At 50.6% G+C, this 27,500-nt stretch overlaps 1 protein-coding gene across 13 annotated transcripts in view; it reads right to left on the minus strand.

Annotated features, from left to right (window-relative positions):
• Positions 1-27,500, minus strand: part of LOC123746870 (adenosylhomocysteinase-like 1) — a 306,477-nt gene that overhangs the window by 48,680 nt on the left and 230,297 nt on the right. The window contains exon 1 of one of the 13 annotated variants that reach the window (XM_069319588.1): positions 9,825-9,879. The exons of the other annotated variants lie outside the window; for them this stretch is intronic. Coding sequence (XP_069175689.1) covers positions 9,825-9,864 — 40 coding nt within the window. The 5' untranslated portion in view covers positions 9,865-9,879. Of the gene's footprint in view, positions 1-9,824; positions 9,880-27,500 lie in introns of those variants that run through there. 13 annotated transcript variants of the gene reach the window in all.

Below are 27,500 nucleotides of genomic sequence, written 5' to 3' on the forward strand. Positions count from 1 at the left end.
CTTTTTGCTTACGAACTAAAGGGAAGTGTGTGGGGTTACCTTACCTTGATAGGTAAGAGGTTGCCTTATCTGGGGTTAGGGAGGTACTGCTCTTACCCTTATAAACCCATCACCACCTCTCACTACCTCTATATCAGTGTGTTTCAACGAGGTCACTCTACGGCAGGTTTAGATGTAACCTAAACCTTTAAACAAGTGAGGCTTACAAGGCAGTTTAGAAGCAAAACGGGGGAACAGAAACACTGAAGACCATGTAAGAGAGTCAGAGATAGTCGTCTGTCAGTACAGAACACTGCAATGTTTCTAGCTGACCAAAAGGACATCAAAGGGAAACTAGATAAGTTTCCTCCAAGGAGTGCCGGACCAACCGGACTGTGGTGATAATGTGGGCCTGCGGGCCGCTCCAAGCAACAGCCTGGTGGACCAAACTCTCACAAGTCAAGCCTGGTTACCTGGTTGATTTTGACTACTCCCCAAGCCTGGCCTCGGGCCGGGTTTGGGGAGTAGAAGAACTCCCAGAACCCCATCAACCAGGTATCAACCAGCCACAGCGTGCTTGTCCCAGGTTATAGTGGCTTCAAGTTCAAGTATACCTGGTTGATACCTGGTTGATGGGGTTCTGGGAGTTCTTCTACTCCCCAAGCCCGGCCTGAGGCCAGGCTTGACTTGTGAGAGTTTGGTCCACCAGGCTGTTGCTTGGAGCGGCCCGCAGGCCCACATACCCACCACAGCCCGGCTGATCCAGCACTCCTTGGAGGAATAAATCTAGTTTCCTCTTGAAGATGAACTTTCCTCTCAAGTATGTTTATTGAGACAAGAAAGAAATACATCTCAAAGGGATAGAGTATCTTAGGCTATTTTTACCCCCCTATAGTGTCTTACCCCCGGCCCCGTCCCATGTCTCCTAGCATGGTAAACATCTCGTTAAATCAATACACCCGTCACCCCTCAGCCACACACACACAGGAACACAAATACAAGACTGTGAAGGTTGGGTGGACTGTGTATTTCTACACTGCCAAAAAGCCTTTGACACAGTTCAACGCCGAAGGAACTACATACCCTTGAGAGGCTTACAAGATACCTGCTTGATGGGGTTCTGGGAGTTCTTCTACTCCCCAAGCCCGGCCTGAGTAGCCGGGCTTGGGGAGTAGAAGAACTCCGGCCCTCTACTCCCGGCCAGGCTTGACTTGTGAGAGTTTGGTCCACCAGGCTGTTGCTTGGAGCGGCCCGCAGGCCCACATGCCCACCACAGCTCGGTTGATCCGGAACTTCTCTTAGAAAACAGTCCAGTTTTCTCTTGAAGATGTCATCACAGGATCAGTGACATGGGTGAGCGACTACGTAACAAACAGGAACGGATGGGTATTATTTATAAATCACATTCACTCCAAAAAAATATACCACTTACGGGCTATTCATGCCCGTGCCACCTCTTGGGAATGGCTTAATCTTCATCAATCAAGGGAACTGTCAGGATAAAGCGCCAAGCATAACACACAGGAATCCACAGGCTCACCATAGCCCGTGCTACTTGCCCCCCTCCTGTGCCAGGTAAGTTACGGGCTCACCATAGCCCGTGCTACTTGCCCCAGTCCTGTGCCAGGTAAGTTACGGGCTCACCATAGCCCGTGCTACTTGCCCCGCTCCTGTGCCAGGTAAGTTACGGGCTCACCATAGCCCGTGCTACTTGCCCCGCTCCTGTGCCAGGTAAGTTACGGGTTCACCCATAGCCCGTGCTACTTGCCCCGCTCCTGTGCCAGGTAAGTTACGGGCTCACCATAGCCCGTGCTACTTGCCCCGCTCCTGTGCCAGGTAAGTTACGGGTTCACCCATAGCCCGTGCTACTTGCCCCGCTCCTGTGCCAGGTAAGTTACGGGCTCACCATAGCCCGTGCTACTTGGGAACTTGTTCCGAGTAGCTGAATTTATAACAACAAACAACACAGGAGTTGCAGTGAAGGGTGCAAGTACCTGGATTGTACCTGGATGGGGGTTCTAGGATTACCTCTAACTGAGAGCTTGGTCCACCAGGCTGTTGCTTGGAGCGGCCCGCAGGCCCACATACCCACTATAACCCGCTTAAAATAAAATCAGCATAATACTTTATAATGTAACGCAAAGAAAATACAGTATAACCAAATGTTGACAAATGACATTGCACAATATGTTGTCAACATCCGGGGCCTCTAATACAATTTAAATGTCAAAAGCGCACAGAAATACAGCGACAAATACAACAACATTAAGAGCAGCACCGTGCAGAAGCTATACAATCTTAACGCTGGAACTATAAGAAAAATACTAAGGCAGTACAATTGGATCGAACCCTCACCTCTCTCTCTCTCTCTGGAGTCCCCAGCATCTTACATGTGTACACACACACAAATGTAAAACAGCTGTTGTTGTTGTTTTAAATTCAGCTACTATGAACAAAAAGTTCCAAGTAGCACGGGTTATGGTGAGCCCGTAGTGGACTTGCCTGGCACAGGAGGGGGGCAAGTAGCACGGGTTATGGTGAGCCCGTAGTGGACTTGCCTGGCACAGGAGGGGGGCAAGTAGCACGGGCTATGGTGAGCCCGTAGTGGACTTACCCGGCACAGGAGGGGGGCAAGTAGCACGGGCTATGGTGAGCCCGTAAGTGTAGACTGTAAAGCAGCGGTCTAGGCATCCTTCCCTGCAGATAAATGCGAGCAAAGAGTGACCTGGCGATCAAGGAAGACAGCTACGCCCTTATGTCAGCGCCACTTTCCAGAGGACGACCACTTTTTGTGGTGGAGTCTGGCCAGGAGCGGTAGTGGAGCTCACGGCACTAACAGTCTCATGATGAAGATTAAGCCACCCAAAAGGTGGCATGGGCATGAATAGCCCATAAGTGGTGGCCCTTTTGAGCCATTTCCAGTATCAATAGATGATACTGGAGATCTGTGGAGGTGCGACTGCACCCTGCGTGACGGGAGATGTCTCCCGTGACTAACAGTCTAACCTCCCCCCCCCTAATATACACCCAACCACTTGGGCTGGACGGTAGAGCGACGGTCTCGCCTCATGCAGGTCGGCGTTCAATCCCCGACTGTCTAAGAGGTTGCGCACCACTCCTTCCCTCTCCCCGTCCCATCCCAAATCTTTATCCTGACCCCTTCCAAGTGCCATATAGTCGTAATGGCTTGGCGCTTTCTCCTGATAATAACCTCCCCTCTAATACAGTTATCAATGAGGGTCATTACGATCTGCCTCTCATCATCAAACCCGTTTATTTTCTTCACATTTGGTAACTAATTTATTATACGGGATGTAATTGGCACTGCAGACTGCGGCACCTAACAGCTTGGTTGACCAGACCACCAACCAAGAGGTTTGGGCAGAGACCGGACCGCGGGGGTGTATTGATTCGTAGTATTACTTCAAGACCTGGTCGAGGACCGGGCCGCGGGGATATTGATTCGTAGTACTACTTCAAGGCCTGGTCGAGGATCGGGCCGCGGGGACACTAAAGCCCCGAAATCATCTCCAGATAACCTCAAGATAGACCTATGGACACAACTAGACCTCCGCCTCTGACAGTATCGCCTAGTGAACAGTCAATAGGCTGACGGTAAACATTTTACCCCAAAAAATACATTAAATGGTCAAAACTTGTGGGAGGAGATTCGACTCTCTCAAAGACATTGAGGCTACATAAATCTGGTTCTATTATAGTTACAAAGTTTAACCCACTATAAATCTTAACCATTTATGAATAGTTTTTGAATTTGAAATTGAAAAATCCTATTTGTCTAAAAATCAAGTTAGGTCAGCTTTTCTGATTAGAATTAGCAAACTAAACATAAAATTACGATAAGATTAAAGATTACGATTAAAAGATAAGTAGATTAATTACTCCCAAAATTAAGTCTACCAATCCTAAAATGTTGCCAAAGCTACTGTGTCAAAACCACAGTGTCGAAACACTGCCCGAGAACTGCTGTTTAATGAACAAATCCACAAGGGCCGTGACGAGGATTCGAACCTGCGTCCGAGAGCATCCCAGACGCTGCCTTAATCGACTGAGCTACGACATGGTCAAAAAGTTGCGGCCCATGTGGATGTGTACATTTGATGCATCGCGCAATTGTGATTTCTGTGTGTAGTGCTGTTTAAAATGGCAGAGTTGTGTGTGATGACGGTATTGTGGTCATGCTCGCGTTGGCCGAGCTGCTTGATAATCACACCTTGGGGTTACCTTGAGCTGTTTCCGGGGCTTAGCGTCCCGGCGGCCCGGTCGTCGACCAGGGGCCAGATTCACGAAGCACTTACGAACCTGTACATCTTTTTTTCAATCTTTGGCGGCTTTCTTTACAATTATTCAACAGTTAATGAGCCCCGAAGCACCAGGAGGCTGTTTATAACAATAACAACAGTTGATTGGCAAGTTTTCATGCTTGTAAACTGTTTAATACATGTAACCAAAGCCGCCAAAGATTGAGGAAAGATGTACACGGTCGTAAGTACTTGCGTGACTGCTTCGTGAATCTGGCCCCAGGCCTCCTGGCTGCTGGACTGGTCAACCGGGCTGCCAGTACCACCATACTCCGTGGCCTGTGTCTTGATACCTATCCCCTGACACTCCCCTCGATTTGCAACTCCGTATAAAAATGAAACTGTTTTACCTAACCAAAATAGGTAAAAACCCAAGAAACTCACCTAACCAGCCGAGGCCAATGTATAGAAAACGTCACTATTACAATGCTCTAATCTATAATTGTATTTCCCGTCACAATTTTAACAGACTGTGCTAAGGGGGGGGGGAGACATTGGAAATCTCACTTCAATTAACACACAAATTCATTCTTGCACATTGCTATCACTCACCGCACTAGTCACTGACGCTAACAGATCGACGATGGTTTCTTAAGCTGTTGTTGTTGTTGTTGTTGTACTGGGAACCAAAAGTTCCAAGTAGCACGGGCTATGGTGAGCCCGTAGTGGACTTACCAGCACAGGAGCGGGGATGTAACTTGTTCCTTAAGCATCTCCTTGGTATACATACTGGAGCTGGCCAGTTCCTACCCAAGGCCACACCTCTACCCTATCGTGATCTGCTTAGTTTAACTAAGGCTAGAAACTGCAGGAGAGCGCCCCGCTCCTGTGCCAGGTAAGTCCACTACGGGCTCACCATAGCCTGTGCTACTTGCCCCGCTCCTGTGCCAGGTAAGTCCACTACGGGCTCACCATAGCCTGTGCTACTTGCCCCGCTCCTGTGCCAGGTAAGTCCACTACGGGCTCACCATAGCCCGTGCTACTTGCCCCGCTCCTGTGCCAGGTAAGTTACGGGCTCACCATAGCCCGTGGTACTTGGAACTTGTTCCGAGTAGCTTAATCTATAACAACAACATGCAGGAGAGGGACGTTATTAAAAAGATCGTACAAGGTAAACTCGTTCACGATTCCCCCCGCCACAGCAATATAACAGCAACAGCAACAGCATCAATAGATGGTGGCTGTTCACAGTCGTAATGGTTCCATTGCTTGTTGCATGGATACGAGCCTTGCAACATATTCCACAGCATGCGCGCCGCGCGGTCATCTGCAACACCCCACAGAATTTCACACCAACATATCACAACTCATGCATTAGGTGTCGTCCCTGTGTTGGGAGACTCTTCGAGAGTTTCTCCCTGATGGACGTGAAGACGCCACCAACTCTTGCATCATCTGGTTCCTCAAGCACCCGTCTTAATCCCCTGTCCCACACTGGAACCCGTCTTAATCCCCCCGTCCCGCACTGGAACCCGTCTTAATCCCCCCGTCCCGCACTGGAACCCGTCTTAATCCCCCCGTCCCGCACTGGAACCCGTCTTAATCCCCCCGTCCCGCACTGGAACCCGTCTTAATCCCCTGTCCCACACTGGAACCCGTCTTAATCCCCCGTCCCACACTGGAACCCGTCTTAATCCCCCGTCCCGCACTGGAACCCGTCTTAATCCCCCCGTCCTGCACTGGAACCCGTCATAATCCCCCGTCCCACACTGGAACCCGTCTTAATCCCCCGTCCCGCACTGGAACCCGTCTTAATCCCCTGTCCCACACTGGAACCCGTCTTAATCCCCCGTCCCGCACTGGAACCCGTCTTAATCCCCTGTCCCACACTGGAGCCCGTCTTAATCCCCCGTCCCACACTGGAACCCGTCTTAATCCCCTGTCCCACACTGGAACCCGTCATAATCCCCCGTCCCACACTGGAACCCGTCTTAATCCCCCGTCCCGCACTGGAACCCGTCTTAATCCCCTCGTTAATATTCATCTCCAACGCTCCGGTGAGCGGCGGAGAGTGGATGCTGAAGCCTCTCTCGGGTTAACACATATCTGATTAAGAATCATCTTTTGTGGGTGAATGCTCAAAGCCCGTCTGTGTACTACAGCGGCTCTCTAACCATGTGTATGTAGGACAGATGAAAATGTATGTATATGCTGGTTAGCCAAGTATGCTCGAGGTATGCTCCAGGTAGCACTGTATAAATGTATGGCCACGTCTGTAGGTAGAAACTGAACTAGGAAAGTATACTCTAATGACGAGCCGTGTGGACCGGTTAGGCCACACGGGGGCCTAACCTAGGCCTCTTGGGGGCCTAACCTAGGCCTCTTGGGGGCCTAACCTAGGCCTCTTGGGGGCCTAACCTAGGCCTCTTGGGCCTCTTAAGTTGTGTTACCTCTAGTAAGACATTTAGCAACGATATTATCTAACAAAAGGGTTATATATGACGTCTGATACCATACTACTTGTGTAAAGGAGGACATGTAGATGTTTATCTCTCAGAATGTTTGGTAATATGTTTATTGCTTGTGATGTGTGTCTATGTATGTATCAACACGATGTACTGAACGGGGTGAGAATAGCTTGAGCTACCTCATCCCTTGGTGTGTATTTTACCTCAATAAACTTATTTCAATTTCAATTTCAATTTCAAAGGGTTATATTCATTCTGAGTTCCTGTAGCTGTACGAGGCTGACCCATCTATTTATTCCCTACTTCCCTATTTACTTCCTCTTACGAAATTTCACCAGTTTGAACCCATTGTCGCGGGCTATCTTGAGGTTATCTTGAGATGATTTCGGGGCTTTAGTGTCCCCGTGGCCCGGTCCTCGACCAGGCCTCCACCCCCAGGAAGCAGCCCGTGACAGCTGACTAACACCCAGGTACCTATTTTACTGCTAGGTAACAGGGGCATAGGGTGAAAGAAACTCTGCCCATTGTTTCTCGCCGGCGCCTGGGATCGAACCCAGGATCACAAGTTCAGCGTGCTGTCCGCTCGGCCGACCGGCTCCACAGCTAGTTCATCAGTCACCTGTGGTATTCACCACACTCCCAATCTTTGTGTCCTCTGCATACTTGTTATTATTGGGCGACATTCCACCAACTACGTCTCCGCCAAACACACACCGAAACTACGACGTTGGTACAACGTTCCAACAAGTTTTAACACCTAACCAGTTATAACAAGCAATATAGCAAGTTGTAACAACGTTCTAATACGTCATAAACACGTTAAGCCAAGATGTAACAACTTTATTACAAGTTGTAACAAGCGGAAAATAGAGACAGTTTCGGTTTGTGTTTCCAGGGTCGTTGATGTCGGTTGTTAACAACAGTGGGCCCCAATACTGAGCCCTGTGGCACACCAGCAGTGGGCCCCAATACTGAGCCCTGTGGCACACCAGCAGAGGGCCCCAATACTGAGCCCTGTGGCATACCAGCAGTGGGCCCCAGTACTGAGCCCTGTGGCACACCAGCAGTGGGCCCCAGTACTGAGCCCTGTGGCACACCAGCAGTGGGCCCCAATACTGAGCCCTGTGGCACACCAGCAGTGGGCCCCAATACTGAGCCCTGTGGCACACCAGCAGTGGGCCCCAATACTGAGCCCTGTGGCACACCAATATCATGAACTGCAGCTTCATAGCATTCATGCTCACCCTCTTGTCATCATCAGCAACACAGGACCGCGGCTTTTCATATTCCTTTCACCGCGTACAAGAAAGATTACCCGAACAGAGGTGGATGGAGGGGACTTTTAGTTCGTGTAGTTCCTGCGTGTAAGTTCCCGTAGGACCAGCCGGGTTGTGGGGGATCTGTGGGCACTACAAAGTAAGGTAACAGCAAGGAACAGTGTGGACCCACGACGGGAAGGGAAAGAACTCCAGGAACCGGCCACAGGTAAAATTCAAGTTCACCCACCAGCTGAATCAACCACAATCACCGAGGCATGACCACCTGCCTCAACCTGGACAATCACCGAGGCAAGACCACCTGCCTCAACCTGGACAATCACCGAGGCATGACCACCTGCCTCAACCTGGACAATCACCGAGGCAAGACCACCTGCCTCAAGCTGGACAATCACCGAGGCATGACCACCTGCCTCAAGCTGGACAATCACCGAGGCATGACCACCTGCCTCAAGCTGGACAATCACCGAGGCATGACCACCTGCCTCAAGCTGGACAATCACCGAGGCATGACCACCTGCCTCAAGCTGGACAATCACCGAGGCATGACCACCTGCCTCAAGCTGGACAATCACCGAGGCATGACCACCTGCCTCAAGCTGGACAATCACCGAGGCATGACCACCTGCCTCAAGCTGGACAATCACCGAGGCATGACCACCTGCCTCAAGCTGGACAATCACCGAGGCATGACCACCTGCCTCAAGCTGGACAATCACCGAGGCATGACCACCTGCCTCAAGCTGGACAATCACCGAGGCATGACCACCTGCCTCAAGCTGGACAATCACCGAGGCATGACCACCTGCCTCAACCTGGACAATCACCGAGGCATGACCACCTGCCTCAAGCTGGACAATCACCGAGGCATGACCACCTGCCTCAAGCTGGACAATCACCGAGGCATGACCACCTGCCTCAAGCTGGACAATCACCGAGGCATGACCACCTGCCTCAAGCTGGACAATCACCGAGGCATGACCACCTGCCTCAAGCTGGACAATCACCGAGGCATGACCACCTGCCTCAAGCTGGACAATCACCGAGGCATGACCACCTGCCTCAAGCTGGACAATCACCGAGGCATGACCACCTGCCTCAAGCTGGACAATCACCGAGGCATGACCACCTGCCTCAAGCTGGACAATCACCGAGGCATGACCACCTGCCTCAAGCTGGACAATCACCGAGGCATGACCACCTGCCTCAAGCTGGACAATCACCGAGGCATGACCACCTGCCTCAAGCTGGACAATCACCGAGGCATGACCACCTGCCTCAAGCTGGACAATCACCGAGGCATGACCACCTGCCTCAAGCTGGACAATCACCGAGGCATGACCACCTGCCTCAAGCTGGACAATCACCGAGGCATGACCACCTGCCTCAAGCTGGACAATCACCGAGGCATGACCACCTGCCTCAAGCTGGACAATCACCGAGGCATGACCACCTGCCTCAAGCTGGACAATCACCGAGGCATGACCACCTGCCTCAAGCTGGACAATCACCGAGGCATGACCACCTGCCTCAAGCTGGACAATCACCGAGGCATGACCACCTGCCTCAACCTGGACAATCACCGAGGCATGACCACCTGCCTCAAGCTGGACAATCACCGAGGCATGACCACCTGCCTCAAGCTGGACAATCACCGAGGCATGACCACCTGCCTCAAGCTGGACAATCACCGAGGCATGACCACCTGCCTCAAGCTGGACAATCACCGAGGCATGACCACCTGCCTCAAGCTGGACAATCACCGAGGCAAGACAAAATAGAACAAACCACTGTAAACAAAAATATGGTTAATATGTTATGAACAATAACCATAAACTTACGTTGGTAATCCAAGTGTTCAGTATTATCAGCGCGAGACATGGCTCAGTGTCGGGGTGGTGGTAGAGCCACAGAAGTAGTATTAGCGAGTGTCAACACTGCCACACTAAGTGTCTCTCTCTCTCTCTCCCTGGCTCGCTTAACCCAAGCGGTCGCGTGCCACCAGGAGAACCAGTACTGCACCCCTATAAATGAAGTCTTCCACCGGCCGCGACGCTCGCAAGAACGGCAGGACCAACCGGATACTTGGACACTCTGCAGGCGGTGGTTTACGGGGGTCCAGCCACGACAGGGTCCAAGCCAGACTGGGGTCCGGTATACCCTCACTATACCTCCCTCTTCTCTCCGGATACTGATTATTCAACGGTGCGTTTTACAAAGCAAATGAGCCTGGTCACATTATGCTGTCAAGGCGTGTCCACTTACAACACTGCCAATTATGCACTTTTCGTAACAGCTATTGTATGTAACGCTGTATTCCGTATTGTGTGTGCAACCGTGTCTTACTTAACCATCATACACTATATTTTATCCGGTTATATGACACTTGCGTCTGAAGGTTTAAGAAGCACGTATTACACTATGCCACAGGGGTATACTTCGTCTTGTAATTAAGAAAATTACTGACATACAGGATAGCTGTGAAGTGAATTGTAGACAACAGCGAATTGCCGGCGGTTAGGAGACCCTCATGAGACCAGGAGGCATGGCAGGATGTGCAGAATACCCCCGTTGAAGAGCAGAGGTGCAACAGGTACTCTGAGAGAGAACTCTATAAACATCAGAGGCCCGAGACTGTTCAACACGCTTCCACTACACATAAGGGACATAACTGACCGACCCCTCACAGTGTTCAAGAGAGAACTATCAACATCAGAGGCCCGAGACTGTTCAACACGCTTCCGCTACACATAAGGGACATAACTGACCGACCCCTCACAGTGTTCAAGAGAGAACTATCAACATCAGAGGCCCGAGACTGTTCAACACGCTTCCGCTACACATAAGGGACATAACTGACCGACCCCTCACAGTGTTCAAGAGAGAACTATCAACATCAGAGGCCCGAGACTGTTCAACACGCTTCCACTACACATAAGGGACATAACTGACCGACCCCTCACAATGTTCAAGAGAGAACTATCAACATCAGAGGCCCGAGACTGTTCAACACGCTTCCACTACACATAAGGGACATAACTGGCTGACCCCTCACAGTGTTCAAGAGAGAACTCAACAAACACCTCCAAAGGATACCTGATCAACCAGGCTGTGATTACACGTCAGGCTGCAAGCAGCCGCGTCCAACAGCCTGGTTGACCAGTCCAGCAACTCGGAGGCCTGGTCGACGACCGGGCAGCGGGGACGCTAAGCCCCGAAAACACCTCAAGGTAACCTCAAGTTAGGTGAAATGGGGCAGCTCTGACAGCAACAGCAGCACTAACAGCAGCAGTAACTCCACCTACACCACTAACAGCAGCAGTAACTCCACCTACACCACTAACAGCAGCAGTAACTCCACCTACACCACTAACAGCAGCAAACACCGGTAACGGGACACAGGTGTATATAGTGTAATGTAGTGTTATTACGTGAGTGAGGCCGTAACAGCTCACTCAGGTAAATTATACAAGATAGACTCAGCGGCCCCCCACTCCGGTAACACCCATCTCTCCACCTGCCCCCTCCCCCTCCCCATGTATACCACACCCACACACACACACACACACAGGGACGTTACAAAGAACTTTTTCAGTGTCAGAGTAGTTAACGGATGGAATGCATTAGGCAGTGATGTGGTGGAGGTTGACTCCATACACAGTTTCAAATGTAGATATGATAGAGCCCAGTAGGCTCAGGAATCTGTACACCAGTTGATTGACGGTTGAGAGGCAGGACCAAAGAGCCAGAGCTCAACCCCCGCAAGCACAACTAGGTGAGTACACACACACACACACACACACACACACACACACACACACACACACACACACACACACTGGATCCCCCGCCCCTCATCCCAGTATCCTCTGAGACCCTGTTATCCACCTCACAGGTCCTCACACCCATGGAACAGCCTCCCCCACCAGCAGAACACTCACCAAGGAGGCGATTTGAGAAGGGACAGAAGAAAGTGAGCCTCAAAGCAATGTACACAAACATAGATGGAATTACAAATAAAGCAAATGAGCTTGGAGAACTGGTACTAGAGGAAAACCCAGACATAATAGCCCTCACAGAAACAAAGATCACGAAAACGATAACAAATGCAGTGTTCCCACAGGACTATTATGTTATGAGGAAAGAGAGGGAAGGAAGAGGTGGGGGTGGTGTAGCTCTGCTGGTAAGACAAGGCTGGGATTTTGAGGAGATGGATATTCAGGGCTGCGAAGGTTTCAGTGACTACATAGCAGGTACTGTAACAAATGGAGGGAAAAAAATTATAGTCGCAGTCATATATAATCCACCACCAAATGACAGAAGACCTAGACAGGAATATGATAGAAACAACATGGCCACCATTAACATAATAGAAAGAGCAGCTTCTGTTGCTAGCAGGAATGGATCTGGACTACTAATTATGGGAGACTTCAACCATGGGAAGATAGATTGGAAGAACAGAGACCCGCATGGAGGACCAGAAACATGGAGAGCTAAGCTGCTGGACGTGGCAACAAGAAACTTTCTAAGCCAGCACACCAAAGAACCAACAAGAATGAGAGGAGAAGATGAACCAGCAATGCTTGATTTGATATTTACCCTAAATGAATGGGATATAAGGGAAGTTAAGATGGAAGCGCCCTTGGGAATGAGTGATCACAGTGTATTGAACTTTGAGTACCTGGTAGAGCTAGGACTTATCTCCCCCCAAAAAGAACTAGGAATCAAAAGGCTGGCATACCGAAAGGGGAATTATGAACAGATGAGAAGTTTCCTAAGTGAAATACCTTGGGACACAGACCTCAGAGATAAGTCTGTACAGGGTATGATGGACTATGTTACCCAAAAGTGTCAGGAGGCAGTAAACAGGTTCATCCCGGCCCAAAGGGAAAAATCCGAGAAGCAACAGAAGAATCCATGGTATAATAGGGCATGTATGGAAGCGAAGAAACTGAACAAAAAGGCGTGGAGGAACTTCCGGAATACCAGAACACCAGAAAGCAGAGAGAGATACCAGAGAACCAGGAATGAGTACGTCAGGGTGAGAAGAGAAGCAGAGAAAAATTTTGAAAATGATATAGCAAACAAAGCCAAGACCGAACCAAAGCTACTCCACAGTCACATCAGAAGGAAAACAACAGTGAAAGAACAGGTATTGAAACTTAGAACAGGCGAGGACAGGTATACACAGAATGACAGAGAGGTGTGTGAGGAACTTAACAAGAGGTTCCAGGAGGTCTTCACAATAGAACAGGGTGAGGTCACTGTGCTAGGAGAAAGGGAGGTAAACCAGGCGGCCTTGGAGGAGTTCGAAATAACGAGAGAGGAGGTCAAGAGACACCTGCTGGATCTGGATGTTAGAAAGGCTGTTGGTCCAGATGGGATCTCACCATGGGTACTGAAAGAGTGTGCAGAGGCACTTTGCCTGCCACTCTCCATAGTGTATAGTAAGTCACTAGAGACGGGAGACCTACCAGAAATATGGAAGACGGCGAATGTGGTCCCAATATACAAAAAGGGCGACAGACAAGAGGCACTGAACTACAGGCCAGTGTCCTTGACTTGTATACCATGCAAGGTGATGGAGAAGATCGTGAGAAAAAACCTGGTAACACATCTGGAGAGAAGGGACTTCGTGACAAATCGCCAACATGGATTCAGGGAGGGTAAATCTTGCCTTACAGGCTTGATAGAATTCTACGATCAGGTGACACAGATTAAGCAAGAAAGAGAGGGCTGGGCGGACTGCATTTTCTTGGATTGTCGGAAAGCCTTTGAAACAGTACCGCATAAGAGGCTGGTACATAAGCTGGAGAGACAGGCAGGTGTAGCTGGTAAGGTGCTCCAGTGGATAAGGGAGTATCTAAGCAATAGGAAGCAGAGAGTTACGGTGAGGGGTGAGACCTCCGATTGGCGTGAAGTCACCAGTGGAGTCCCACAGGGCTCTGTACTCGGTCCTATCTTGTTTCTGATATATGTAAATGATCTCCCGGAGGGTATCGATTCATTTCTCTCAATGTTTGCGGACGATGCTAAAATTATGAGAAGGATTAAAACAGAAGAGGACTGTTTGAGGCTTCAAGAAGACCTAGACAAGCTGAAGGAATGGTCGAACAAATGGTTGTTAGAGTTTAACCCAACCAAATGTAATGTAATGAAGATAGGTGTAGGGAGCAGGAGGCCAGATACAAGGTATCATCTGGGAGAGGAAATTCTTCAGGAGTCAGAGAAGGAAAAAGACTTGGGGGTTGATATCACGCCAGACCTGTCTCCTGCAGCACATATCAAGCGGATAACATCAGCGGCATATGCCAGGCTGGCCAACATACGAACGGCATTCAGAAACTTGTGTAAAGAATCATTCAGAACTTTGTATACCACATATGTCAGGCCAATCCTGGAGTATGCAGCCCCAGCATGGAGTCCATATCTAGTCAAGGATAAGACTAAACTGGAAAAGGTTCAAAGGTTTGCCACCAGACTAGTACCCGAGCTGAGAGGTATGAGCTACGAGGAGAGACTACGGGAATTAAACCTCACTTCGCTGGAAGACAGAAGAGTTAGGGGGGACATGATCACCACATTCAAGATTCTGAAGGGGATTGATAGGGTAGATAAAGACAGTCTATTTAACACAAGGGGAACACGCACAAGGGGACACAGGTGGAAACTGAGTGCCCAAATGAGCCACAGAGATATTAGAAAGAACTTTTTTAGTGTCAGAGTGGTTGACAAATGGAATGCATTAGGAAGTGATGTGGTGGAGGCTGACTCCATACACAGTTTCAAGTGTAGATATGATAGAGCCCAATAGGCTCATGAATCTGTACACCTGTTGATTGACGGTTGAGAGGCGGGACCAAAGAGCCAGAGCTCAACCCCCGCAAACACAACTAGGTGAGTACACACACACACACACACACACACACACACACACACACACACACACACACACACACACACACACACACATGTAAATGTAAACACTGTATTGCCTGTATTATTTCCCGAAAACTTTAACATTCTTCCCACAAATGTGGAATTTTAACCAAGTTCAATTTGCATTCTCCCTCACGACCGCTGCAATTTTACGCTCCAGATTCCATTTTTTCACGGCCGTGTCCACCCCCCCCCCCCATGGATGTCCAACGCCTTCACCCAAAACTCTACCATTCTCCAAGCATTCTACCATTCTGAAACTCTACCATTCACCCCAGCAGTATGCCATACTTTACCTTATCTCTGATATTTTCCCAATGGCCAAGAGTTTCTAAAGGAGAGCAGGAGACTGATTGACTGACAACACGTTTTGAAGAGAAACATTACTTTGCAACCAATTCTTGTAATGGGCCGTATCTATCTCAACACCAGTCCATTCACTTGGGCTGTAGGAGACTCGAACCGTGGATCCCCACGTGTGTGAGGTCCAAGCTCCATCGACCGAGCTATTGAGCAGCCTTAATAAGAAAAATTCCCCAGAAGCATTTTTTTTGCATACTCTAACATCGGTCAGTATACACACAGCTTACGCCAAGTGTCTCTCACATCAACAACTGGCTTAAGGAATTACTAGTTAGTATTATATAATACAGTGTAAGGTTTAAAAACAAAAAAAGGAGAGTGTGTGATGTACTTGGAGGGAGTTCTGGGAGTTCTCCTACTCTCCAAGCCCGGCCCGAGGCCAGGCTTGACTTGTGAGAGCTTGGTCCACCAGGCTGTTGCTTGGAGCAGGAGCTTGCAACGTTGAAGGGAAAGTGTGTGGTGCAGAGACTAACTATATGGGGATTAATTGTGGTTCTCGTGTGAATGTGGTCAACCACATTCTCTTGTGGTAAACCAACGATCCTTAGGATATAATGATTATGGAAACAAAAATGAAAAACTGCAGAAACCTCCGAGTGTTTTGCATTCTGTTCGTGTCAATTATAAAATACTGTATTTTAAAAATACAATTAGTACAACACAAAATTCAATACAACTGTAGCAGTTTCCCCATTCGTGATTACAAAATGGTGGCCGTATCTCAATAGTTTCTGACATTTTCAAACATTAAAAAAATAACAGAATTTTCAAAATAATTGCAAAATTAAAAAAAAAAACTTTGACACATTCCCCGAAAATGTGGCATTTCCCCTCCCCCAAGATAACCATTTTCCCCCAGACTGTTATCTCACCAATCCCCAGAGTGTGTGAGGAGCACGGGGATCATATTTCCCTGCCCTGCTTGACTTTTCCCCCGCCAGCTGGGACCCAGCCACCATATGCCACGATCTCACAATAATCCTCCCTAAAGCTCCTGTAATATTTCCCCAAGACAGTCGACTCGTCTTGAGCTTCAAGTCTTCACTTTAATTGGTATTTCCAGAACTTTTAGGACAATCACCTAATGTTTACTTCACATTGTTAAATATCTATCTATAAATCTATCTATCTATAGTAGCACACACTACGGTAAACAATAGTGGTGTCACAGCCCAGGAGCTAGAGCCTGGGTGCTCGGCGAGGCAGCATCTATCTTGAGAGGTTATGTTGAGATGATTTCGGGGCTTTTAGTGTCCCCGCGGCCCGGTCCTCGACCAGGCCTCCACCCCCAGGAAGCAGCGCGTGACAGCTGACTAACACCCAGGTACCTATTTTACTGCTAGGTAACAGGGGCATAGGGTGAAAGAAACTCTGCCCATTGTTTCTCGCCAGCGCCTGGGATCGAACCCAGGACCACAGGATCACAAGTCCCGCGTGCTGTCCGCTCGGCCGACCGGCTCGGACAGCACGACCTAGGTCGTATATATATGTTTACACTCACACATGAGTACTGACAGTCGCCCACCAGCTTGGTATGTGAGGATATGAGCCGTGAGGGATCGACTCTGTCATCTCCATAAGCTTGTTGCGACCGACAATGGCATCTTAGTAATGCTGTCAAGACATTAAGGAGCCTAACCTAATGCCTGGATGTTAGTCGTCAAATGGGAGAGGGAGAGAAGAAGGGGGGGTTGGTGAGAGAAGGGGGGGGGGGGTGTTGAGAGGGAGAGAAGGGGGGGGGGGGGGAGGAGAGAGAGAGAGAGGCGAGGCAAGGAGACGGGAGGGTGACATGACTATGCATCCACAACTCAGCAAGCGCACACACACCAAACTCGTTTCATCTGTTTCCTGTCCCGGCCCCAAGCCTGCCTACGGCCCCTGTCCCGGCCCCAAGCCTGCCTACGGCCCCTGTCCCGGCCCCAAGCCTGCCTACGGCTCCTGTCCCGGCCCCAAGCCTGCCTACGGCTCCTGTCCCGGCCCCAAGCCTGCCTACGGCCCCTGTCCTGGCCCCAAGCCTGCCTACGGCCCCTGTCCTGGCCCCAAGCCCGCCTCCAACAACACAATCTGCACCCTACCTCAAGCCAGATCCTGGGGCAGTGAGGCGAGAGACAGACTGGACTTGAGAGCGGTTGTAAGTGGAAGCTGGAACACTGATGAGGCTTGCGGCTCTAGCCTGGAATGTTCCAGAGCAGGCGGGAAGGACATTAACACCGTCGGTATACATCTTAACATCTTTCTCTCTCTCTCTCTCCTTTTCTCTCTCTCTCTCTCTCTCTCTCTCTCTCTCTCTCTCTCTCTCTCTCTCTCTCTCTCTCTCTTTCTCTCTCTCTCTTTCTCTCTTTCTCTTTCTCTCTCTCTCTCTCTCTTTCTCTCTCTCTCTCTCTCTCTTTCTCTCTTTCTCTCTCTCTCTTTTTCTCTCTCTCTCTCTCTCTCTCTCTCTCTCTCTCTCTCTCTCTCTCTCTCTCTCTCTCTCTCTCTCTCTCTCTCTCTCTCTCTCTCTCTCTCTCTCTCTCTCTCTCTCTCTCTCTCTCTCTCTCTCTCTCTCTCTCTCTGCCCATTTCCCTTCCCCACTCCTCGCCCCTTATCCAACTCCTCATGGATAAGCGTCCCAAAAAGCCACAACAAACATCTGTATTTTTTGTTTCAGACCACAAAAGGCATGGCACAAGTGGGAGGAGGGGCGATAGGTAAGAAAGAACACAATACTTGAAGCATGGGTTTACAGAATGATGGGTCAAGTTCCCTACAGTTGGGAGGGCGGGAGAGATATATAATAATTTACACGTGGAAAATAGTAGAGGGGCTGGTCCCAAACCTGCACACGGAAATAACACCAAACGAGACCCGAAGGCATGGCAGGATGTGCAGAATACCCCCGTTGAAGAGCAGAGATGCAACAGGTACTCTGAGAGAGAACTCTATCAACATCAGAGGCCCGAGACTGTTCAACACGCTTCCACTACACATAAGGGGCATAACTGGCCGACCCCTCACAGTGTTCAAGAGAGAACTATCAACATCAGAGGCCCCAGACTGTTCAACACGCTTCCACTACACATAAGGGGCATAACTGGCCGACCCCTCATAGTGTTCAAGAGAGAACTATCAACATCAGAGGCCCCAGACTGTTCAACACGCTTCCGCTACACATAAGGGGCATAACTGGCCGACCCCTCACAGTGTTCAAGAGAGAACACTATCAACATCAGAGGCCCAAGACTGTTCAGCACGCTTCCACTACACATAAGGGGCATAACTGGCCGACCCCTCACAGTGTTCAAGAGAGAACTATCAACATCAGAGGCCCCAGACTGTTCAACACGCTTCCACTACACATAAGGGGCATAACTGGCCGACCCCTCACAGTGTTCAAGAGAGAACTATCAACATCAGAGGCCCCAGACTGTTCAACACGCTTCCACTACACATAAGGGGCATAACTGGCCGACCCCTCACAGTGTTCAAGAGAGAACTCAACAAACACCTCCAAAGGATACCTAATCAACCAGGCTGTGATTATACGTCAGGCTGCGAGCAGCCGCGTCTAACAGCTTGGTTGACCAGTCCAGCAACGAGGAGGCCTGGTCGACGACCGGGCCGCAGGAACGCTAAGCCCCGGAAGCACCTCAAGGTAGGTAAGGTACACAATAGTGTTAACCTAACCAGAAACATAGGCACCCATACCTAACCTAACCATTTATAGAAAATGTGGATATATGTGGACCGGTACTTTCCCCAGTACTCTGTAATTTGTACATGGAGGACCGTAACGTACAGAATAAGACGTACTAGTTGAGAGACCGGGGGGGGGGGGGGTCAGAAGCGGAGGTGTGTGGACCATTAAGGCGATTATATTATATAGTGTTGTGGTTCTGTTAGTGGCTGTCGTGGGCACCTTTGGAACAATGGCTGGCTACCCGAGGGGCAGCCATCGGCTGAGTGATTGGTCTGGCTGGCTGTGGCTGGCTGGCTTCCTGGCTGGCTGGCTGGCTAGCTGGTTGACTTCCTGGCTGGCTGGCTGCCTGGCTCGCTGGCTGGCTGGCTGTCTGGCTGGCTGGCTGGCTGTCTGGCTGGCTGGCTGGCTGGCTGGCTGTCTGGCTGGCTGGCTGGCTGGCTGTCTGGCTGGCTGGCTGGCTGGCTGGCTGGCTGGCTGGCTGGCTGGCTGTCTGGCTGGCTGGCTGGCTGGCTGGCTGGCTGACTGGCTGGCTGACTGACCTGACCCACCAATCACCTCTCAACAAATTACCTTTTCTCTCACTCAAACGTATTTCTTCTGGGCCTCAACGTGCCTGTGTTTCCCTCCGTTCATCACATATTTGTACAGTTTTCTAATATCTCTCATCTTCCCCTCTCTCTGTCTCTCTCTCTCTCTGTCTCTCTCTCTCTCTCTCTCTCTCTCTCTCTCTCTCTCTCTCTCTCTCTCTCTCTCTCTCTCTCTCTCTCTCTCTCTCTCTCTCACTGTTGGGCACAGCTTCTCCTCCTCCTGTGTCTCGTCTTCCTTCTCCATGACCTCTTAATCCTGCTCCTTCTTCTTCGCCTTTAGCATCAATTTCTCCGTTCATCAATTGTGCATATTTTTTTGCCTTCTAATCTGTTCTTCGCCATCTCCCTTGTTTTTCTTCCCAGGTCTCTCAAAATGTAGCAATGTGTTATGGGGGAGGGTTATCTTGGTTATCTTGAGGTTATCTTGAGATGATTTCGGGGCTTTAGTGTCCCCGCGGCCCGGTCCTCGACCAGGCCTCCACCCCCAGGAAGCAGCCCGTGACAGCTGACTAACACCCAGGTACCCATTTTACTGCTAGGTAACAGGGGCATAGGGTGAAAGAAATTCTGCTCATCGTTTGTCACCGGCGCCTGGGATCGAACCCAGGACCACAGGATCACACGTCCAGCGTGCTGTCCGCTCGGCCAACCGGTGGGTATTAGGGGAGAGGGGTAGTGGGGAAGGTAGTGATAGGGAGAGGAAGAAGGGAACTATCAAGGGGAAAGCGCCAAGCCATTACGACTATATAGCACTGCGGTCAGGATAAGGTTTTGGGATGGGACGAGGGAAAGGAATCGACGTAGAAGGGAGGGGCCTCGTTAGTCAAGAGGAAGGAAGTTGTTAGTGTCAGTCCACGTCTCTTCTCATCTCTTACACTCCCTTATCCCCTCCCCCCTGTGTCCTTATCTCCTCCTCCTTCTCCTACTACCACTCATCTCCGCTCTTGGTTCACATATAATCATCCATCTCTGAACACTGCCTTAACAATCCTGAGACGAAAACAGCTGCATGATCTAAATAGGACTTCTCCCTATTGCCTGCATAATCTCCCTATCAAGATGAAGCAGGATCTGCAACCGTGTGTTCCCAGCAGCTGAATCTAAACCTATAACAGACATCAGCAGCAACATATAAAGAGACCTAAAAATAAACACAAGAATACACAGTTCCACACAGTCGACAAACTTTTCAAGATTAAAGCGAGTGGTTAATCTTCCATAAAACTGGCGACTCTTAGCGTCTATATAAGTATTCTCTGTGGAGATGTCGCAACGGCACAGGTCGGAGCTAGCCATATCTCTCTCTCTCGCTCGCTCTCTCTCTCGCTCCCCCTCACGCTCGTTCTCTCTTTCTCGCTCTCTCTCTCTCTCGCTCGCTCTCTCTCTCTCGCTCTCTCTCTCTCTCGCTCTCTCTCTCTCTCGCTCTCTCGCTCGCTCGCTCTCTCTCTCTCTCTCTCTCTCTCTCTCTCTCTCTCTCTCTCTCTCTCTCTCTCTCTCTCTCTCTCTCTCTCTCTCTCTCTCTCTCACTCTCTCCCTATCCCTTGGGTCTGTAGATACAGGGACCACAAGGAACACCAACATATGCAAGTATCAGACAATGAACATAACCCGGATTGTGCGTTTGTGATTATGTATTAAAAACAGACGATTCGGATTAGCTCGAACTCCAGTGGATATATTAATATTTTTACCCTTTAATTCAGCACGTAATGAAAAGCTTAAACAAAGTCAATAAATAAAACTTAAGTTTAAAACAAAAAGCTTAAGTTTAAAAGCCAGTGGAGGGAAACCTGTCGCCATTCAGGTTAACCGAGTCTGTTGAATGACGTCAGGAGTTATGAGAGTCAGTGACGTCAGGAGTTATGAGAGAGTTATATTATGAGAGTTATGAGAGTGTTGAATGACGTCAGGAGTTATGAGAGACTAGAACCTCCGGCACTAACGAGGGAATATTACATAAAACTCACTCACAGTGGTAAGAATGACTGGTAGATATTTCCTAGTGCGACCTAGCCAGCAACGTCTCGTCTTGGGAGACATGTTTTGTACGTGTTCCAACCTCAAGGTATAACTCGTCTGCACCTGCTGGGTTCTCTTGAGGTTATCTTGAGATGATTTGGGGAGTTTAGTGTCCCCGCGGCCCGGTCCTCGAACAGGCCTCCACCCTCAGGAAGGCAGCCCGTGACAGCTGACTAACACCCAGGTACCTATTTTACTGCTAGGTAACAGGGGCATAGGGTGAAAGAAACTCTGCCCATTGTTTCTCGCCGGCGCCCGGGATCGAACCCGGAACCACAGGATCATAAGTCCAGCGTGCTGTCCGCTCGGCCGACCGGCTCATTCTGCTGGGGCAGAATGCTGCACATTCTCTTCTACTGATCTCTTCCTGCCAGGAGCGGAGCAGTGTAAACATAACTCAAAGATTAGATTAATAAGTGCGTTTATAGTGTCAATGACCTCGTTGTTACGCCACAAGATAGACAATTAGACTCCCCTTCAGGACCAAACAAACCGGAGGGTTTATCCGGTTTAAAGGAGCTCAGTTTAGCCACAACCGTGGACATCTTCAAGAGAAAACTGGACTGTTTTCTAAGAGAAGTGTCGGACCAACCGGGCTGTGGTGGGTATGTGGGCCTGCGGGCCGCTCCAAGCAACAGCCTGGTGGACCAAACTCTCACAAGTCAAGCCTGGCCTCGGGCCGGGCTTGGGGAGTAGAAGAACTCCCAGAACCCCATCAAGCAGGTATCAGGCAGCACTCACTTCCCCCTTCAGAGCAGGAGAGATTGCTGAAATAGAGGGAATACAGAGAACATATACGGCACGCATAGACGCGATAAAGCACCTAAATTATTGGGATCGTCAGCTACTCGGAACTTGTTCCGAGTAGCTGAATCTATAACAACAACAACAACAACAACCCCATGATCTAGCGGGGAAGACTCCTCGGGGCAGATTCACGAAGCAGTTACGCAAGCACTTACGAACGTATACATCTTTCCTCAATCTTTGACGGCTTTGGTTACATTTATTAAACAGTTTACAAGCGTGAAAACTTGCCAATCAACTGTTGTTATTGTTATAAACAGCCTCCTGGTGCTTCGGAGCTCATTAACTGTTTAATAATTGTAAACAAAGCCGCCAAAGATTGAGAAAAGATGTTCAGGTTCGTAAGTGCTTGCGTAACTGCTTCATGAATCTGGCCCCTTCTGACCACACCAGGCGCCACACTCCGGGCAGGTTCAGCTCACGTGAGCCACACCCTCACCACTGATAACACAATGATAACCACGTGAGCCACACCCTCACCACTGATAACACAATGATAACCACACACTAACACCGAGATCACCCGGGCAAGCCCGCCACCTACATACAAAGAAGAAAGGGAAGGTAGGCAGTGATAACTTTAATTTCATGTACAACCTTTCCCCTGCTGCCAATTCCCTCCCCCTATCTGCCTCCTCTCGCCATGCTGTAAGCCCTCCCCATCACCCTGCTATGGGTGCCAGTGCCTGCTATAAATACCACAATTATGGCATCTGGCACCGTCTCCCCGACCCCCCCACACACCTGCCACTCGACCCCCACCACAGTACATAAGTTGCCTTACTCAGAAAAAGTGCTGGGGTCGCCAGTCCGCCGCCGCCAGATGGAGGTGGATAGAATGGATCGCCTGAGTGGGGGGGGGAAGGAGGGATAGGGGGGCAAGGATGGATAGGGGGGGGCAAGGAGGGATAGGGGGGGCAAGGAGGGGATAGGCAGAGGGGGGGGGGCGCCTTAAAGACAAGGAGGGTTAACCAACGCATCGACTACGTTAATCATAGCGTCAATTTCCAATAGTACCAAAGACTATACACAGATAATTTAAATACGGACAAAGGCTGCACAGATTACATCCTGTGATGTGCCACATTTCCCTGACAAACAGGAGTAAAACATTTCTCTAGCTGCGCCACAGTTACGGGCGCCACAGTCACGGGCGCCACAGTTACGGGCGCCACCCAAACAATCATTTAACTTCCACAAGGTCAAGTCCATAAACTCCTGAGTGACTCTGATACTTAAACCTTGAGAGACAAGTTTGTGCCCTCAGGAGCTCACATTTCGGTGCTCTAAAGGATGGAACACCGTCTCCTATATCTCCTATTACAGGAACAACCGTGGACATCTTCAAGAGGAAACTAGATTGTTTCCTTCAAGGAGTGCCGGACCAACCGGGCTGTGGTGGATATGTGGACCTGCGGGCCGCTCCAAGCACCAGCCTGGTGGACCAAACTCTCACAAGTCAAGTCTGGCCTCGGGCCGGGCTTGGGGAGTAGAAGAACTCCCAGAACCCCATCAACCAGGTATCATATCCTCTGGTCAGAAAGGATGCTGCACAAACCTACAGTAATCGAAGAAAAACATAGGTTCGAATCCTCCGCACGGCTCCTACGGATTTTCTCAGCTTTCTTATGAGAAAATCCCCTTTTCTCATCACCTTAGGCTGACGCACAAGTTTGGAAAGCAGGCTGTGGAAACCTTGAGGTCACTAGGGGGGCTGGTCGACGACCGGGCCGCGGGGGTCGCTAAGCCCCGAAATCATCTCAAGTTATCTCAAAGTCACTAGACTGGGCAAGACAGACTGACAGACAAGTTTATCAACATCAAGGGAGCTTTACACTTCTCCCTCTAAACATGAGGGGAATAACTAGCCGACCTCTCACAGTGTTTAGAAAGAAACTTGATAAAACCCTCCAAAGGAAACCTGAATGTAATTTATACATTAAACTGCGAGCAGCAGCGTCTAACAGCCTGGTTGACCAGACTACCAAGAAACCTGGTCAGAGACCGGGCCGCGGGATATTGATCCTCGTAACCACCTTATAGTCCTCTTACAAAGAGTGAATAAAGAGAGATTTTTTTATTATTATTATTTTCTACCACAGACGTGGCCATACATTTACAATGCTAACCAGCATATATACATTTTCTTTTTTGTGGAGGCGTCTAAGATAAAGAGGGAATGCCAAGGCCAGGATATGCCACAAGAAACACAAATACAACGGAAGGATATGGATGAAGGCTAGAGTCGGGGTCCAGGAGCTGAAATTCCCGTCAACACATTTAGCAAACTACTGTAAGATGAGGACCCATACGGACACCTCCGTGGGTCACCGCCCTCGCTCATAGTGCCCCTTATCTCCTTAGTCTTTAAGATTCTTATGTTATCAGCATAAGTACTCGTACCCAGGGGATCGTGTGCCCGTGCCCTGGGTAAGGGGGGGGGGGTCGTGTGCCCGTGCCCTGGGTAGGGGGGGGTCGTGTGCCCGTTATCTTGAGATCTTGAGATGATTTCGGGGCTTTAGTGTCCCCGCGGCCCGGTCCTCGACCAGGCCTCCACCCCCAGGAAGCAGCCCGTGACAGCTGACTAACACTCAGGTACCTATTTTACTGCTAGGTAACAGGGGCATAGGGTGAAAGAAACTCTGCCTGTTGTTTCTCACCGGCGCCCGGGATCGAACTCGGGACCACAGGATGACAAGTCCAGTGTGCTGTCCGCTCGGCCGACCGGCTCCCCTGAATGCTCGACTTTCTCCCCATACCCGTGCCCTGGGTATCGGGGGGGGGGTCGTGTGCCCTTGCCCTGGGTAGGGGGAAGGGGTCGTGTGCCCTTGCCCTGGGTAGGGGGAAGGGGTCGTGTGCCCTTGCCCTGGGTAGGGGGAAGGGGTCGTGTGCCCTTGCCCTGGGTAGGGGGAAGGGGTCGTGTGCCCGTGCCCTGGGTAGGGGTTTCGTGTCTGCATCTCTGCCTCCAAACCCACCCACTCCAGATGACCAAGCTCACAGTCCCTTAAATACCAGAAAAGCAAAGTAATTGACCTTACCAGGCGTCAGGCCGGGAAGACCACGTGGCCCAGTAAACAGGGGTCAAGCAGGAGAACACTCAAAAGCTACACAAGGAGAATAAATGGAACTGGAAGATGGAGAATGGCGAGACTTTTGACTTATTTCCCTCCTCGAGTCGGCAGCGCACCTGAGCACTCGTGGCAGCTCTCAGAAAACGGAGACGATCCGATTTAAAAAAACTGCGGACGTCTCTCATTCCTTAATGGGCTTCTTCCATTGGACGAGTCATTATTTCCCAGATAAAATATTCTCATCCGCGAGATACAGGCTATAGACCAGTCTCTGCCCGCCACATAACATGGGTGTGTGTGTGTGTTTTGTACACACACTCTTTGTCGAGCAGAGCCAGAACTCAACCCCCGCAAGCACAATTAGGTAAGTACACACACACACACACCTAGTACTTACTAGGTGAGTACACACACACACACACACACACACACACACACACACACACACACACACACACACACACACACACTACTATCATCTCCTCTATCTATAAGGCGAGTTACTAACAAACCCCTAAATTCTATTCATGAGGACATGAGAACCCACACTTATAGTGTACCATGCCCGCGGTGTGAGACCTACAGTGGCCTGCGAGCTGCTAACACCAACAGTTTAGGTGATCAGACCGTCAGACGGAAGGCCTAGTCAGAGACAGGACAGCGAAAGCAGCGACTCACATAACCGCAAGATTATGTGCCTTGACACTACACAGTGAAGCCAACCCACACATGTGAAAATAATAGGTCCCAATGGGACGTTTCGGGTCCCATTGTCAAGTCGTATGTCCCCCCCCGCTCCCTCCCTCTCTATCTCTCCACATCCGCCCATTAGCCCAAATGTTATCGCCGTGAAATGTTTACTAAATATCTAAATGATAGACGACGCAAAGAGGACAATGTTGTTTACGTTCGACATATAGCAGATGTCTCTGTTAGTGGGTGGAGTTGGCAGGTGCTACCGTGGGCGGGTGCCACTGTGGGTGGGTGGGTGGAGAAGGCAGGTGCCACCGTGGGCGGGTGGGTGGGTGCCACCGTGGGCGGGTGGACGGGTGCCACCGTGGGCGGATGGGTGGGTGGGCGGGTGCCACCGTGGGAGGGTGGACGGGTGCCACCGTGGGCGGATGGGTGGGTGGGTGGAGAGGGCAGGTGCCACCGTGGGCGGGCGGAGGGCAGGTGCCACCGTGGGCGGGTGGGTGGGTGGAGAGGGCAGGTGCCACCGTGGGCGGGCGGAGGGCAGGTGCCACCGTGGGCGGGCGGAGGGCAGGTGCCACCGTGGGCGGGCGGAGGGCAGGTACCGCAAGGTCTGGCCGGTGTCGCAGTGCCAGGGGGGGGGGGGGGGGGACCAATCCTCTGCCGCCTCACGCCGCCCTCACTTCTACAACATCGATTTCACCCTCAGTATCAGCTGGTCCACAACTGGGCCAGCCGTGGCGCCAGGCTGGCTCCTGATGCTGCTTAAGCTGGGCGGCAAGCTGGGCGGCGAGCTGGGCGGCAAGCTGGGCGGCGAGCTGGGCGGCGAGCTGGGCGGCAAGCTGGGCGGCGAGCTGGGCGGCGAGCTGGGCGGCGAGCTGGGCGGCGAGCTGGGCGGCAAGCTGGGCGGTGGACGGCAAGCTGGGCGGTGGACGGCAAGCTGGGCGGTGGGCGGCAAGCTGCGAGGCGGGAAACACGCTCAGAGGCGGGAAACAAGCTGAGAGGCGTGAGGCGCAGCGGCGCGCGCAACTCCTGAAAGATATTTCAGGAGTTCCTCCTTGGAACACCAACGCTATCATAGGGGCACCTCGATCTAAAATTAGATGTCGACCTTCAATTACAGAGTATGGGTCGAGCCTTCTAAGTGACCTTCACCAGAGAGCAAGGCTGATCATGACCTTCAAGGTGTAGGTGTGCTGAGGGCGATCCGGGGCAACATTTCGGGCGATGCGGGACTTTATCTCAAACAAAAATTCAAAAGACCCGAGTCCCGGAGGGAAGCAATAATATGCAGGGCTGCAGGTGTCAAGAATCAACATCTGCTCTCAAGTGTGTAAACGATCCATATTTCGCAATGAAAAGGAA

Source organism: Procambarus clarkii, chromosome 93, assembly GCF_040958095.1.
Source record: "Procambarus clarkii isolate CNS0578487 chromosome 93, FALCON_Pclarkii_2.0, whole genome shotgun sequence".
In the NCBI taxonomy this organism is placed as follows: domain Eukaryota; kingdom Metazoa; phylum Arthropoda; class Malacostraca; order Decapoda; family Cambaridae; genus Procambarus; species Procambarus clarkii.